At 41.9% G+C, this 17,500-nt stretch overlaps 1 protein-coding gene across 1 annotated transcript in view; it reads right to left on the bottom strand.

Moving 5' to 3' along the window:
• Positions 1-8,170: 8,170 nt before the first annotated feature.
• Grm1 (glutamate metabotropic receptor 1) overlaps positions 8,171-17,500 on the bottom strand; it is a 398,699-nt gene continuing 389,369 nt past the window's right edge. The window contains exon 8 of the mRNA XM_008836709.1: positions 8,171-11,653. Coding sequence (XP_008834931.1) covers positions 10,717-11,653 — 937 coding nt within the window. The 3' untranslated portion in view covers positions 8,171-10,716. The remainder of the gene's footprint in view (positions 11,654-17,500) is intronic.

Below are 17,500 nucleotides of genomic sequence, written 5' to 3' on the forward strand. Positions count from 1 at the left end.
AAAAGTAATAGTTTACTTGAATGAGGGGCTTGAGATGCCATCTCTACTGGTCTTAACTCCTCCCCTTTCTGTATTATAACTCTAAGCCTGTTTTTCTCTGAAATAGAGTTATTTCCTCTCGATGCTCAGATGCTCTATGCTTGCTTATGTTCCTGCCCCATCATTCCCTGACTGCTTTCTAGTTATAGTGTCAGGGTAATATTAATTATATTGGTAAATTGTCACGTGCTATTTGAGCTCACAGATATGCTGATTCTGGAGATGGAATTGGCCCTCCCACATCAGACTCAAGCCTATTATCTCAAGATGTGTTCTCCAAGACTTTTTCAGGTTCAAGCTAGCCCCCGACCCTGTGACAAGGAGGGGAACAACAAAACAGCCTAAGAGTAGGCACTGTGCAGTTGAGAACTGCTAAGGTGTAAATTAATTTCAACAGAGGGTATTACTGTCTATAATGAAACTAATGGGATTATTTTCAGTACTATTTACGTTTTATTTATTCTTAACATAATCTGTTAATGTTTCCTTTTGTCCTTCCTGTCTCCTGTGATTTATGTTCTTAGATTGACAAGGTTTTATTAACTTCCTTCAGGTACTTAGCTCTTAAAAAGGAAAAAAGATGCTACCTCAAATCTATATGGAAACTTAACTCTTTCTTTAGACCATTAATTACCTATACAAAATGATATCTAAGCTGGCTGGGTAAAATCCTATTTTCATTTTCTTTGTCTACTTCAAAGGTGTTTTAGTTTAAAAATGATCAACCACATTCTCAACAAAGACTATAGAGCTAAATATGTATATACATTCAACATAAATTTATGCTTCTTAAATTAATATACTTAGTATCATATTAATTTCTAATTAAAAATCTCATACAAACTAAAAATGTTAAATTAACACCAAAATATTTTTTTCAGCCAAAATATTCTCTCTTTAATCTACAACATGGTTCCTGGTACTAAAATATACAAATTAATTTTAAGTACCTCTCCCCCCCTTTTTCTCTCTCTCTCTTTCTCTCTCATCACCACCTTTCTGGGGCTCCACTAAACTACTACTAAACCACCGCCCTTCTGGGTCTCATCTTCCCTCAGCCTCTACTAAACCTCAGGATCAACTTGTTCCACAAACTTCCCTCCCTTCTGGCTCACTGCGTTTCTTCCTGCTTTTCTCCCATCCCATTCCTTGTACTTTGTCTCCATCTACTGGTTGGTCATGCCACACTCTCGTTGCAGGGTTTTCCACTCCTTGCTTGCCTCAAAATCACACATGTGTTGGAAAACCCCTTCCTTTCTCTGGATATAGGATGCTATGTCCAGAGATAGGAACACGCACCACTTCCTGTCCAGGACAGGATCTCGCCTTTCCTCTCCCTGATGATCTAATCGTGGGACACTGCCTTCTGGGACTTGAAAATAACTAGAAAATAATAACTTGAACCAGTGCAACAGAAAAAGGACACTTTCTTTTGGTGCCTGGTTCTCCTGACTCTCATTTTGCAAGACCAATGCCTTTTCCACCTACTCCCTCCCCATCTCTCTCTTCCTCATCAACCGCACTTTCCTGCCTGGACTCGTGATCCTGCCTCCACTCCCTATAGAGAGAGGATTTTCTTTGTCTCTCATCTGCTCAGTTCTGTCTCTACCTCCTACCTGCCCACTCGGTTCTTTCTCTATTTCCTCTGTACTCTGTACTTAATCTGTCACTCTGAAAACCATCCACTCAAAGTCTCAGGGTCTCACACCTCTTGCTTATCTTTTTAAATCCTTAAAACAACTAGGACTTTTGGATACAATCAGGCCAAAATGCCTGAAGTTCCTGTGCATCACTGCCTGGTCTCAGTATGAGTTAGATAATAATTCTGTTTGGCCAGATACTGGAACCTTAAACTTCAATATTTTGAGAGATTTAGAAACTTTCTGCCATCATAAAGGCAAACGGTCCAAATTACCATACATCCAAGCTTCCTTTGATCTCTGTGCTAATCCCTCTTTCTGGTTCCCATATTCTTCCCATCAGGTTCTTCTGAGTAAGACAGTTTCATGGGATCCCAACTCACCAGGGGCCTCTGTCCCTCCTCCTTCTCCCTACCCCTACACCTCAGCTTTTGATCCTACCATAGCCAATGAACTGCTTCCCATTAGGGCCCATCCCCAACCTCCTCCTGCTCCCCAGCCTAAGGCTCAGCCAAGTCCTCCCCATGCTCTTCCCTTGCTATACTCTCCCTTGCCTCCCATTCCAGGGCTCAACCTGGCTCCCTTCCTTTCTCCAACTTGAACTCCCTCTCCACACCATGATCTTCCCCCCTCCAGCACTGCTATAAGTTTGTCACTGGCTCTCCTTCCACTGACTCTCCTCTACTCAAAGAAATCCAAAACCCTTAAACACCTCCTTGCCAAATATTCCCTAGTCTCCCCTATTCTGGCTTCTAGCTTAAATAACCCATTTATCCCTCTTGTATCTACTTCTACTTCGATTTTAGACCCTGCCTCCAATACCCCTGCCCCTGTGTCCCCTCATGGACAGGCACCCCTCCCATCTCTCCCACTCTGGCCTCTTCCTGGGACTCCCCTTCTCCCTACCCCTCTCCTATGTCAAGCCATACTCACTCCCTCACCCAGTCTCAACACCCTGCCCATGGTATCCTTCCCCTCCAGGAGGTGGCACACATGGACAGGATGGTCAAGGTCCATGTCCCTTTCTATCTTGGAGATCTATCTCACCTCAAATGCAAAATAGGTTCCTTTTCTACTAATCCTACACACTTCATACAAGATTTTAAATATGTCACTTGCACCTATGATCTAACCTGGACTGTCCTGCTTCATGTGTTTCGAGATAGACCTCACCACTTTGGAAAAGCCCAACCTGGGATTTAACCTCCCTAACCCTTAACCATCCTACCCCTCCACCATCCTACAATATGTCAATAGCTTACTTCTTTGCTCTCCATCTCCCTCAGTCTCCAAGGCCAACAATCAAATTCCATAATTTTCTGGGGTACAAGGGATATAGGATATCTTCTGCTAAGACTCACCTTTCTCTCCCTCACGTCAAGTACTTGGGATTCCTTCTCACACTTACATTCCACCTTTTAACTATAGATAGGACAAATTACCTAAGGTCTTTAAAGCCCCCCACCCCACAACCAAGGAGAAAATTCTGTCTTTCTTAGACATTGCAGGGTACCTGCACACCTGGATTCCTAATTTTGCCCTCTTGCTCTATGAAGCCTCTAAAGGAAACTCCCCTGAGCCTGTTGGCCCCTTAGGGCCTGTTACAGCATTCCACACTATCCAGGAAGCACTCTTAAAGGCACTGGCTTTACCTCTCCCAACCTCAAATGTCCATTCCTCTTCTATACAATGAAAATACGGACCAGACATTAGGGGTTTTGGGACAGATGAGGGGGTCCCACTTTTGCCCCAGTAGGTTATCTTTAAACAGCGTGATACCACCATCCAGGACTGGCAACCTTGCCTCTGTGCTCTGGCCACTATCGCTCTCCTGGCTCCAGAGGGAATTAAGCTCACTTTGGGTCAGCCCGTCTCTGTCCTTTCCTCCCACCAGCTTAAGGATTTAACTAATCCCCACCTCTCTTGCCAATCTAGCTCCCTCTAAACTACAACCCTTCTATGTCACATTCCTTGAAAACCCCTCGCTCACCCTTGATTCCTGCCCTCCTCTCAATCCAGCTTATCACCTCCCTTCCAGTGAACTGCTTACTCACTCACTTGTGCCTGCAAACTCTTCAGTAACTCTCCTACCGAGATCCCCTAATTTCCCAGATCCCCTACCAAACCCAACCCTAACTTGGTTTATGGATAGAAGTTTAACTCTTACCCCAACAGGGTCCCACAGGCCATAATATCTCTCACAGATGTCACTGAGTCAGGACCCCTACCACTTGGAACCATGTCACAAAAAGCCAAACTTGTGACACTCACCAGGGCCCTAATTTTAGCTAAGGATGACCTCTTCCTCCAGCATCCCTCCCCTCTACATGACTGTTTACCTGCCTTCACCCTTCTAAGGAAAATACTCAGAGAACATGTTGACTGGATTATTTCCCAGGCTTCTAAAGGCCAAACTGACCACCCACTTCAACCTGGAGATCACGCCTACCTGTGGGTTCACACCCAACAGAAAAGAGTGAACGAACCCCTCCAGCCATGTTGGTCCTCACCTGGTGATCCTGTCTACCCTGACAGCAGCCAAGCTCTCAGGACAACTTGGTTGGATTCATTTCTCCAAATTAAAACCAGCCAAGGAACACAGCAAGTACCAGGCCACCAGTATTGGGTCTCTTAAATTAAAAATCTTGAGAATACCTCCCTTGGCATCAATCGAGGAATGAGTTTTCTACTGACCCTGTGTCTATCCTTCCCTCTGAACCTCACCTCAGCCATTTCCCACTACACCTACCCACCATGTTTCTATAAATTTAAAATGAGACAAAGATAATAGATAATCTTAAAATCTCTAAGGTCACAGCTTAGTCAACTAGTCTAAGGATGTCTAGTCAAGGTTTATTTAAGGATGCTGCCCAAGCTCTATCTACGTAGCACATGCTAATTAAAAGTACCAGACTGGTGTAACTAACTTTGTTGGATGTTTAATAGCCAAACTTTAAGGCCTATATTAATCTGGTCAGAGGGACTTAAAGGGACAAATTTTTATTCCTTTCCCTCCAAGGTCAAACAAAGTCCAGGGGCTATGGAGCATCTCTCAAAATGTCCTGTAACTTTGGTGAGTCACCTGTTCTCTTGTTCAGGGAGGCCGTGGAGACCCCAGAAGATGGACTTGAATCAGTATCCAGTCTGAAAAGAGGAGGCTCAAGGGATTATAAAACTCAGACATTAGACGTAAGTTCTTATGTTATTTAGACAAGTATCTCTCATTGATGATTTTGTTCCTAGTAAGACAATGCTACTCAGATGTAAGACTTCAAATCTTGGTCTACATTACTGTAGTGCCCACCTACAGCTAAGGGAAGTAACCCACTATTGTTCTAACCAAAAAAAATTAAATGATGGCTAAATTTGTTTTCTCTCCCTATCTAGAAGCCATTGAGAGGTAACTGACATGGATTCTAGCCACTCCAACAGCTATCAAAATACCTGAAAATAAACCCCAAGTCCATCACTCTCGAGTTCAGCCCTGGCAGAAGAAACTAAAAATGAAAAATGAGCTATTACCCTGGTGCTAACCGTTGCTCCTTGCCTCTTCAGATATTTTCAGGACCAAAATCCAAAAACTAACTCTTACTCTCATACTAATTTTAATCAATTGTTACTTTCCTTCCTTCCACATATATATAAGTGCCTGTCAACCATGGAGGACCCTGCTGAGATGCATGAAGAGGGAACCCCTGCTATCTGATTGACCGCTAATCCAGCCCTCCCCACGTTGACCCTGTCCAGCAGGAAGTAGCAAGATGACAATGGTGCCCCCATCCTATAACACAAAAGGCTGGAATGTTAAGGTTCAGATAGCCATGCCCCCTCCCAACAGGGCCTCAAGGAGGACCTCACAAGCTGCTGAGAAAAGGGAACCGAGCTGATAAGCACCCTGGTCTTTGGAGTCAAGAGAAGAGATTTTTCTGTGCTGTTTGGCCAACAAAGCAGGCTTCCCCTTTGATCTCTAAAGAGGGCAGGTTTTAACAGTCCCACTCTCCTGCTCCCCCCCCCGCCCACCTTTAAAAAATAATATATATCTTCCCACCTTCTGCATCCTCCCAGAAACCTCCCCCTTTAAAAGACCCCAGCTCATGACCCAGGGCAGACATTTTCCCTGCCTGGAAGGGAATTTGTCCCATGTGTTCCTTTGCTAAAATACTCTATTCCATGGAGTTTTATCTGTGTCCTGGTGCTTTCTCCAGATCAACCAGATTCATCCATGGCCTACTTTATCTAACAACAAGGAAGTCCTCTGTGCTTCTCACCAAAAGCTCACTTTGCTTAGCAGCACTGTCTTGAGAGTTTCACCAGATCCCATTGCCTGTCTTACTCATCCATTCTAGTTCTTGTGACTCTTTCTGCTATTGAACCTGCGTCCTGCTCTCTGACCAGCTTTGTGTACTAATGTGGTTTTGAATATGCTCTGCCTTCTTGCATTCTTTTCCTTCTCCTTTGGCATGGCAGCTGCAGAAGACAGGCACTGTACCCCAGCCCACACCACTGAGCAAGACATAGGGGAATTGATTCCAAGGGAAGTGGAGACTCATTTAAAATCATTTCTAGGTTTCCTTCCAACTCTAGTCTACTGCTATTACTTTTTTCCAGTTTTTTTCCTCCCGCATTCTTAAACTTTCCTTCCTCATTTGTAAACATAAATTTTCCTTCCTTAACTGAAACCCTGAAAAGAGATCAAACCATTTTCCAGTATATGATGTTATTAGTTCAACTTTCCTACCTAGTTTTTCCACTCTCATTTCCGTAACCCACAAACGACTGCATTTGTCTTTCACTTTATCTGAAGATGTGTGTTTCTGTAAGAAAAGGACTCTTATCCCTCTGCTTTCCCCACAAGTCGTATGTGTAACCTCACCATGTCCCATTGAGTTGTTTATGCCTTACCTGTAGTCCTGTAAGGACAGTCTCCCAGCTCAGCTCTGTCTTGCCAGTTCACTCTGGCAGAGCTCACTGGACATGAGCTTCATATTGCTTCTGCTTCTGCAGGAAAGGGGACCAGCTGCCCAATGGGACAGTTCTTTCTGATGTCAAAAAGAGAGTATAATATTTCTGATTCAACCAGGCCGTGTTCTAGGGGGCAGTTAGAACCAGTAGATGGAAATATAGAGTTCTGAGCCCCAGAAGGATCTTTGAATACATCTTCAGAGAATTGAGCTGGGAAAGTGTGGTAGCATAACACTCATCTACTGTTATTACTTCACAGCACAGCTTTTCTGAATACCTGCTTTGCCCCAGGGCTTAGAAATTAGAAAGGAAAAATGATTCTAAGTAAAAGAGAATCAACTCTTATGCATGTCTTTGAATGCTGGAGAACGTGAATTCACATGGTCAGTGCTGGCAGGGGAAGGGGATTGGCTCTCTGAGGAGGCCTGTGCTAGATGAGAGAGTGTGGGCAAGTTAGATCAGTTCTCCACAGTATCTATGAATGCAAAGGGCCAACCACAGTTTGAAACAGAGCAGATTCATAAAATGCTCTTTGAATTGCTTCCCTGGGTAGTCTTTGTAGAAATTGTGGGACAGTTACTCATTCATCTTGTGTGGTATTCAGCCACAGCATCTCCAAATTCCTTGCTATCTGAGTGATTCTTTGCTATTCTGGGCTCTCTCCAAGAGGACAGCCTCATGACTTCCCATGATACCAATTCCTTTGGACCATCATCACTGAACATTTTCTTTTCACTGCTCTATCACTTCTCTTTGTGTACCTTTCTTTGCAATTCTTTTCCTCATTCTCTATCCTATAACTGAGATGCTAAGCTTCCATTTCATGATTTCTCATTCTGTTTACCAGGAATATTGAAGAATTCTCCAGTGACTTTGCTCACTTCTCATTAATAACTTCATCATCAGCTTGTTTCTACCATCTAAGTATAGCACAATCTCATGTGTACCATTGTGATCTCCTGGGGGGAAAAAAAGCCCTATTTTTTAGGGATCTTGTAGTAGAAAATGTGAATGTCTCCTTTATTTGGGAAAGTCATGATGTCTTCATTAAAATTTAGAGTTGAACCTGGCATGAATAGGAAGAATTTAAGAATAGAAAACTGGGTCTCCTTAAATTGTGAACCAGCCGCAGAAGTGTTTTGCCAGGCACAAATGTAGCAAAGGTAGAATCCATAGGACACATCTATGTCGAGACCTCCACTAATGATCCAACTCTCCCTACTTTCTAAATGACATACATTTGGAATCTTAATTTTGATCACATTTACTCGAAGCAGGAGTCACTATCTAGATTTTGTGCAGTACTTCAAACTTACTCGTTGAAAGCATACTCTAAAGATATTCAAACTGTTGGAATTATCTATTACACTGCCTTATTTCTGGTATTGTGATGCTTATAGTTTTGAGAAGGAACATACACATTTAATAAATAGAAAATATTTATTATGATACAGCATTATCAAGATTATTTGACAAAAGGCAGTAACAAGCTAAAGGAAAACACATTTCCAAGAAGCAGAACACCTTGTATAAGCACGCACATTACAGTGAACAGATTTTGCCCTTTAGGTACAGGGTATTTATGTGTACATCTCCAATTCGGAACAATTATGATATGAGATAATAGTCTATTTATACCAGGACACTCATAATCATGATAATAGTAGCATTCATTAATATTGTAATCGGTGTTGAATGTGTTCACCAAATGTCTTAGACCAAAACCCCAGAACAAACTCAACTGTTGCATCATTATATAGGAAACATTTCCTTATCCATTCTGGCTTCAAAAATATATGAATTCACAAGTCCTGTAATAATGAAGGCCATATGTTAGTGACATTAATTTTAAAATAATGTAGGACATAGCTTGTGTTCTCCTTCCAGTTTGCCAATTAGTAGAGCTCCATCTACTAGGTACTGAACTATCTACTTTTCTCGTTCTGTTTCATCACAATGAAAATATCATCACAATGAAAATATGGAACTGAACATTTCAGTTCCTGAGGTTTTTGTAATAACAGTGTTTAAAATATTTCTTTAATAAAATGTAGTTTATTCTTGGTCTAGAACTCACCAAATTGCCAGAACATAGCAAAACCTAAGAATCAACTCTCTGATGTTGGAGTTTATGTTAAATTCTGAGCAAATGATGTCATGAGTAGATTCTAAGATGATTTTTTTAAACTAAGAAATCAGTAGCTCCAACATGAAAGAAGCAAATCAAATATGACTGAACATAAGACATAAATGATGATCTTTAAAGGAAGAGGATTCATTCAACAAATAACAGAAGAAAAATCAAGAAAAATTCCACTTTGGATAAAAATAATCAAGGAGTCACTGGATCACATGTCCATGGATATCACATAGCAGCAAATGAGAGAATTATAAAGAAAATTAATAACAAAAATAGAGGAATAGAGTATATGACAATAAGAAGGCAGAGTGTGAGTGATGAACAGATGGTTGAGAAATAATGGCTGAATTTGTATATTATTGTAAACTAGCAGACCATAAACCTCAAGCAACTGTGGGGAAAAAAATCTAAAACAACCTGAAATAATATAAATATTTCCTTTTCAATCTTACATTTCAATAACAATGTACACCAGCTTATAAAATGTACTTTTTATTGTAACTCACTGTTTTATGACATTTTATATAGCAAATTTCAAATTACTTCATTAATGACATTCCCACATCATAAACTATCTGAAAAATAAGTTCCCTCCTAGAAGAAGAGTTTCCATCTGAGCTGCATATGAAAACCATCAGACCATAGTACCCAAACCTTCAGAGAGCTCTTATGGACATTGGCAACAGTGCTATAGAAAACATTATTGGAACATAAAAATATTTATACTATATCTGAAAGACAATTTTCTAGCTGCAGCTGGACCAACATGACATGGCAGGAATTTTATAAGCACATGTGCACAAGGACACAGGGTAATACATTTACTTCTAGAGGGGACTCCAGGGACAACAGGAAAGGATTTTAACCATTAATAGTTGCTATGAGTACATCATTAGGCTCAAAGATAGATTTGTTTCTGTTGTACATAGGAGAAACAATGGCACCACATTGTACATATACTGAATCTTAGAAGTCCAACTGGTTGGTTTTATTTGCTACAGTAAATGAAGGTAACACTCAGCCACATGGCTTGTACTCGTTCATAAAGGGCAATGGAGAACCTATTTGGCACAAATGCAAGCGAGTCCACGAAAATCTGCCACTTGTTATTGGCTTTTTTTCTAGTTACCAATAAGCAAGCATAGAGTCTGGGAAGCTGGGTCTCCTGACTTGACTTTACTCAAGGACCCATGTGTATGCATGGTCTTCCTTTTCCCTGGAGCACTTCCACTGAAACACATTTTGGAGATGATTTTGCTCCTACTCCTGTTTTTCTTTTTTAAACAGAGGGAAACGGTAGAAACTCAAGGTGTTCTGTGCCTTCCTCCCGCAGTGACCATAGGCTGGCACTGGACCTCAGCAGTGAAGAGGGGCCCCTGGAGGTCAGGTTCCCAGTCTCCCTTTAGGCCGGGAATCTGCTGGCCCAGCAAAGAGAAGAACTTTTGAAATAGGAGCTGTTGTCCCATCCTTGTCCCCACATCCTGCCCTCTCTTTCATCCACCTGGTAGTCTGACTCCACCTGCTCAGCATGAATGTTATGACATGAATTAATGATTCAAATGGCACCACCAGTGCAGCTGCCCAGTTTCCAGCTTCACCAGGGGGGTGTGGACTCATATGCGTAGGAGAGATTATTTTTGTTTATTTTTTAATTATTTTTTTGTGATAAAAGTTACATACCATATGGAGTTGTGCTTTGTCGTTTTTCCCTTTCTTCCTAAGGAGGAATTCTGAATAATTCAAGAGTCACAGTCCTGGCCTGGACCACTGGAAGATGCTAAGCAAGCATCTTCCCTCTTCCTCCTTAAGGCAACAGTAGCATTCACCCTCCTCTGCAGGCTGTGTGGTTCTCCACTCCCATGCTTCTGGCTTTCTGTGCATTTCCAGGGGGGTGGAAGCTCCCTGGTCTCTAGCTCCATGCATTCACTTCCTCCCTTACAGGGTAGAAGAGCTTTGCTTGTAGTCCCTCAAGATGACAGAGGCGTAGGACACATTGGGAGGGGTGCAGAGTACCGACTCAGACACAGGGGAGCTGGGCACTGAGCTGCCAGAGGCCACCGAGTCTCGGAAAGGCGAAGGAGGCGTCAGGGCGGGTGAATCCTCTGGGGTCAGCTTGCTGGCGGCGGGCAAGTTCTCCTCCTCGTCTTCCAGTTCGTCTTCCTCTGTGTTACCTTCGCGCTCGTACACAAACTCCTGCAGGAGCTTGAACCTCTCGCTGTCATCATCGTCATCCTCACCAGATGGGGAGATGGGCTCTTCCCGAAAGGTGCTCAGCTGCAGGGGCAGCATCTGCAGGTGCTGGGGGGGTGGCGGGGGCGGGTACAGCGAGCGCAACCCGTTCCCCTGTACCCCAGGACCTGCCAACACTGCGTGGAAGTCTGGGATGTCGGTGCTGAAGTTGTTGACCACTCCCTGCAGCTGGTCCATCAGGGCTTTGGGCTGCTGCTGCGGCTGCTGCTGCTGCTGCTGCTGTTGCTGCGGAAGAGGAGGGGGCAAGCCCTTGGGGATGGCTGGGTCTGCCAGGAACAGTGGGGTCTCCTCTGCAGTTAGGTGTGGTGGCAGGGGTGGTGTGGTGATCGCAGGTGGCCCGCGTCTGTGCATCACCATGGAAGGGCTTCCAGGAGGACTGAAGCGAGCTGGAAGGGCATCGTCCTCCTCCTCCACATTGTAAAGGGTCTTGGTGCTGGCGTCTGAAAAGGTCAGGCTCTTACCAGAGCCTTGGTAACTTTTAGTGAGGGGCTTGATCACAGCTGTTTGGTTGCACGCGGTCTCGTTGGTCTTCACGTGCACAGAGAGGCGCTGCCACACGTGCTGCCCTTTGGGTGCTTGTCTTCCACCTGGTTCAGACCATGACACAGACTTGCCGTTAGAACTGTGAATAAAACAGAGATAGGTTTATTTACAGACGGATCACAAGAAGAGGATAAAATAGATCTAAAACCTGCCAACTCCAATTTAGTACAATATAGCTGCACCCTACACCTCCCCATCTTCCCCTTACTTATAAATGAAACACCCCAACTGGCAGCTACCACAGGCTGCCCAGGAAGATAGAGCCAGGACATTCTACCCACACCAAGGAAAGACTGCTGACCCTAGAAAAGTGGTTGTTGATGAGGTAACCAATCTGTTGTGGAAACACCTGTTTTCATTTAGGTCACAATTTCACAAAGTACACCCTTTATTACCTACCCCACACATATTAATAAGACTGTCCCAATAATAACAATTAATAAAAATGTTAATAAATATTAAAATGCCTCTTTACTGGAAGACTCTGAATGATTCCCAAACTGATGGAAGAAAAAAAAAAAGTTTCAAATAGACAGCAGAGCATAGAGACTTAGTCTTCAGGACAAGTTAAGAGCCACATATCAGGCTACTCTGATTGGACTGTGGGATTCATGAAATTGAATGTCAGCTGCCAATTCTGATATGTATTTCCTGTTAATAACAGGAGCATAACTAGGACTCCTCTTCAAAGGAGGCAAGATCAGATGATGGCAAATCGGATACCTGGGTGCTGGAAGGGTTTCATAATTGTCCATTTTCTTTTTTTTTAATCTCAAAACATTATTCCTGTCACATACAATGCATGGCTTTTCACCCAGATTCTCAGCAGCTGGTTGGGAATTTCACCCTGGGAATACTCAAAGAGGTGTGTTCAAAAAGAGATAAGAATGGGGAAGCCCAACAATTACCTTGCTCACATCTTGTATTAATCTTCCAGTGGATTTTGATGCAAATGAGACAAAATTAAGATTCAAACAAAGCAGTAGTCAAGGAGGAAAGACCCCTGCCTGGAACTTTCTTCATTAACCTTGGTAAAGAAAAATTCTAGAACACTATCATTGTCTCAACTGTTAGGGCTTGGATCTGAATTGTCCCCCAAAGGCTCTTGCACTGAATATTTAGTCTCTAGTGCAACAGTGTTTAGGGGTGAGACCGCTTGAGGTAAGTGAACTAGGAGAGCTCTAACCTCATAAAATGATTGGTACATTATGGATTCACAGCTTATGGTTTTGTGAGAGGAGCTTTGTGATAGAGACCAACTTTCTCTTTGCTTCCTGGACATCACTAAGTGAACAGCTTTGATCTGACACATACTGTGTACCATGACATTGCACCTTGGACCAGGTCCAGAAGCAAACAGCACCAAGTGAGCATGGCCTGAAAACTCCAACTGAAATAAACCTTTCCTTCATTTTTTTCAGATACTTTGCCACCATGATGCAAAGTCAACACATCATCTTTCAGCTTCATGAAATACAAGCAAACCAGCCCAGTAGAAAGTCATTCTGAAGAAGAAATGAAATGCTCCATGTGCCACCACAAATTCTATTTAGCATATTGCAATAACTCAAGTCCTGTTTTTGGAGACCCAACTTATTTTCTATATAACTTTGAGCAGATGGTGGTACCTTAGCACAGCATTCTATTAATAAAAATAGTGCTAATACCTAAAAAGAAGTCATTTTCTTCTTTTTTTCCCTAGGAGTTTGATTTTTCTTTGTACCCATTAAAGCAACAGAGAAAGGAGCACAATGAGAACATAGTTGTGACATTTTTTAAATATTGGAAAATGGAGGCTGGAGAGATGGCTCAGTGCTTAAGAGCACCAGCACTGTCTGCTCTTGCAGAGGACCTGGGTTTGGTTCCCAGCACCCACATGGTGGATTACAACTGTCTATAACTCCAGTTCCAGGGGATCCAACACCCTCTTCTGGCCTCTGTGGGCATTGCATACATAGGTCCAGTATTTACTTATATGCAAGCAAAACACTCATACATGTAAAATAAAATAAAAGTAAGCCAGGCATGGTGGCACTTGCCTTTAAATTGCAGCACTTGGGAAGCAGACATAGGTTGATGTTTGTGAGATCAAGGCCAGTTTGGGCTCTATAGCAATTCCAGGCAGCTGGGGCTACAAGGAGACTGTCTCAAAAAATTTTTTTTTTAATTGGAAAATGAACATTTTTTTCCTTAGGTAGAGGTATGAAATAGGCTACTCCATACCCTAGTCTTTTGTTTGGAAAAAAACAGAAAAGGATTATTAAAACAAAGATTTATTTAATCATTTGAAAACACATTTTAAACATTTTGGAGAATGAATGCTTCAAAAATTACATGTGATTTAATATTTATGGTGTGAATAATGTTTGACTTTTAATAGTTTTTAATCCTGAAATATGAAGTGAGTTAATAAGCTGATATTCACTTAGAAAATCTGATACTAAGTATAAAAGGCCCTGAATAGGGGGCTGGAGAGATGGTTCAGTGGTTAAGAACATTGGCTGTTCTTGCAGAAGACCCAGGTTCAAATCCTAGCACCCACATGGCAGTTAACAACTGTCTGTAACTCTAGTTCCAGGGGATGTGACAGCCTCTTCTGTCCTCTGCAGGCATTGCATGACATAGGTGCACTTACCTACATGCAGGCAATACACACATACACATAAAAATAATAAATAAAATATTTTTAAAGCCCTGAATATAAAGGCTCTAAAATAGATATGACAGTTAAAATGGTGACCTCATTATTTGGGGAAAAAGTAGTTTCTTCATATGTCTAATTGTCTAAGAAAAGTGTCATCTTCAAAAGCACTGTATCATGGGGGCTGGAGAGATGGCTCAGTGGTTAAGAGCGCTGTCTGCTCTTGTGGAGGACCCAGGTTCTATTCCCTGCACCCACATAGTAGCTAACAACAATCTGTATCTCCAATTCCAGGGGAATCTGACACCCTCTTCTGACCTCTGAGGGCACTGCATGACATGGGTGTGCCCACATACATGCAGACAATACACTCATACACATAAAATAAAAAATAAATAAAATACTAAAAAACAAAGTATTATGTCATAATATTTCTATAAAATATATCCTTAACATATTACCTGAAAAATAAGTGTTCATAAATGATGATTTTCTTTAATTTATGGGCTTCCATACCGCCTTGTTGAAATAGGAAATTCTCTTTTCTGACTTGAACAAATTAAAGAATAAGTTGGTGGTAACTCCAGTAAAAACACAGCCAACCATACAATCAAAGGAAAAACCAGAATGCACAGTTCCTCCTTGGGGTTAAAACCCTAGGTAAGCCCCCACTTACCTCTGACTTAACTGCCCACATAACCACTGAACATAAAATGTTTCCCTCTTTATATATTCAATATGCTCTTCTACAAACTATCAGACCACCTTTCTGCCTCTTAGCTTCTTTAAATATACCTTACTAACCCCCAAACCCAGTAATCTGCATTGCTTTCAGTTCCAATGGGAAAATATTTTTCTCTCTCAAATTCTTGCCCCATAATGTTATCAATGAACTTACTAAACTAAAATGCTCTCTGTGTATTAAGTGTGTGTGTGTGTGTGTGTGTGTGTGTGTGTTATAAATTAAACACTACAGACTGTACTTAATAGCTTTAGTTGTCAAATTGACACACCTGGGTAGAGGGGGCCTCATTGAGGAGTTTCCTCCATTGAACAGGCCTGTGGCTATGTCACTGGGGTATTTTCTTGATGGTTGAGTGATGTGTGAGGGCAGAGCCTACTGTGAGTGGTTCCACAACCGGGAAGGTGGTCTTGTGTTCTATAAGAAAGCAGGCCAGAGAGAAAGCCAGTAAAAGCATTCATCCACCGCCCGTACTTCAGCTCCTGTCTCCAGGTTCCTACCCTGGAAACCTACCTTGGGCTCCCTCAGTGATGAACTGTGACTCAGGAGCTGTAAGATGAAATAGACTCTTTCCTCAACAAGCTGATTTTGGTCACTATTTTTATCACAGCAGTGTAATGTAACTAAAACATAAATAAACATTTCTCAGTGTCCCCATAGATCAGCTGAGGCGCATCCTTCCATGGAATGCTCTAAGTTGGGTCTACCTGCTTCACTCAGAGCATGAGCTACTGTTGTCATGGCTTGGGCTCCATGCATGCCTCGTTTTAAATCATGCCTATGTGCTGACAGTATTATTGATGATCAAGCGGGCAGATGTAATCACAATTTAGTTCACTTTTAATCGAATACAGTTTTTATTCTTACTGTCAAAATTATCTGCTCTCCTTCCCTCAGAGTCTTGCTCTAGATTTGCTGCACAGTCGTGTTTAATTAGGAAACAGATCTCCTGCCCCAGGGCATTTGTTGATTTACCAAAAATTAGACTAACCTCTTTTTTAATGGATAAAATAAATTGCATCTTAAAAACCAGAGATAGTAGGGGAAATGCATTATTTGCATAAAAATCACAGCACAGGGTATAAACTTTGGTCCTTCAGGATCAGCCATTTCTCACCTGTGGTACAGCCACAACCTGAATGATCCATGGGCCCAAATGTTCATTAAACATTGTTTTTAGACTGAATTAATGTTTTTTTAAGACAATGTACCTCTGTCTTAAATGCACGTGGATGGTATTGTGATAAAATAAATACAAAAGCAATTGGATTTGGAGAAGCTTCCAATCTGTTCTGTAGTCCAGTGAATACAAATAAAGGCAATTATAGTCCTTGATTCAGGTAAAGACTCAGTAGTGTTCTACTATGAAAAGGAGCAAGCAGCCTATCTGAAAAGGTTAGAAACCCATTGATTTTAAAAAGAGAAATATGGGAGCTGGAGAGATGGCTCAGCAATTAAGAGCACTGGCTTCTCTTGCAGAGGACCTGAGCTCAATCCCCAGCACCCAAAAGGCAGCTAACAATCCTCTGTAACTCCAGTTCCAGGGGAATCCAACACCCTCTTCTGACCTCCTCAGGCATTGCACAATGTGGCTGCACTTACACACATGCAGGCAATATACTCATACATAAAAATAATAAATAAAATATTAAAAAATAAGAAAAAAACATGAAATATAGGGCATCACCAAAGAATGAGATGCATTATAAGATATACTAGTACTGTGAAATAATTCTAGATAACGACTATCTCGGGCTTCAGTCACCACTTTCTTGCTTCTATCATTTACTTTTACTCAATTTTTTTAAACTTAAGGGTTTAAAAAAAGAAAGGAAGAAAGGAAGAAGGAAAGGAAGGAAGGAAGGAAGGAGGGAGGGAGGGAGGGAAGAAGAAGGGAAGGAGGGAGGAAGAAAGGAGGGAGGGAGGAAGAAGGGAAGGAGGGACGGAGGAAGGAAGGAAGGGTAAAAAAGAAAAACCAATCTAATTTTAAAAACTCTGTACAAGTCACAAAATACTCCATCCTTCCTTTAACTTTAAAAGACAGGACTCAGGCCTAAAATAACCTCTTACCTGTTATGTTTCAAGGCTAATTTATCTCAGGAAGATAAATATATTTATTAGAGTTACTAGCAGAAATGGCTGTTAGTATAATCAACTGCCTTGTGTCCCTCCCTTTGGTTATCAGACTATTGAAAACATGGATCTCAAGAACTTAGAGTTCACCTAGGAATCTCCTCTGGGAGAAAAGGTTGAAGGCCTGGGGACAGCCAGAGGAGGACCTTGTGCCTAGGGGGGAACTAGACTTCCCAGAAAGAGTTACAACTTGTCAGGCAATCTTACAAGGGAGACTTGGAGTTAACACAATGACAGACCATTCACACTTTAGCCTGACTGGTTAGTTTTTGCAAACATCTTGCCTTCTATTTCAACCTTTCCTTTATGTCAGGACTCAAAGATAGACTATTGGAGTCATTGGGTCTCTTTGTCCCTTTTTCATTGTGGCCACATTAAATAAATCATTTTTTTTCTGCTTTTCGCTTTCT

This window comes from Nannospalax galili, unplaced genomic scaffold (genome assembly GCF_000622305.1).
Source record: "Nannospalax galili isolate Female #2095 unplaced genomic scaffold, S.galili_v1.0 scaffold377, whole genome shotgun sequence".
NCBI classification, from domain to species: Eukaryota; Metazoa; Chordata; class Mammalia; order Rodentia; family Spalacidae; genus Nannospalax; species Nannospalax galili.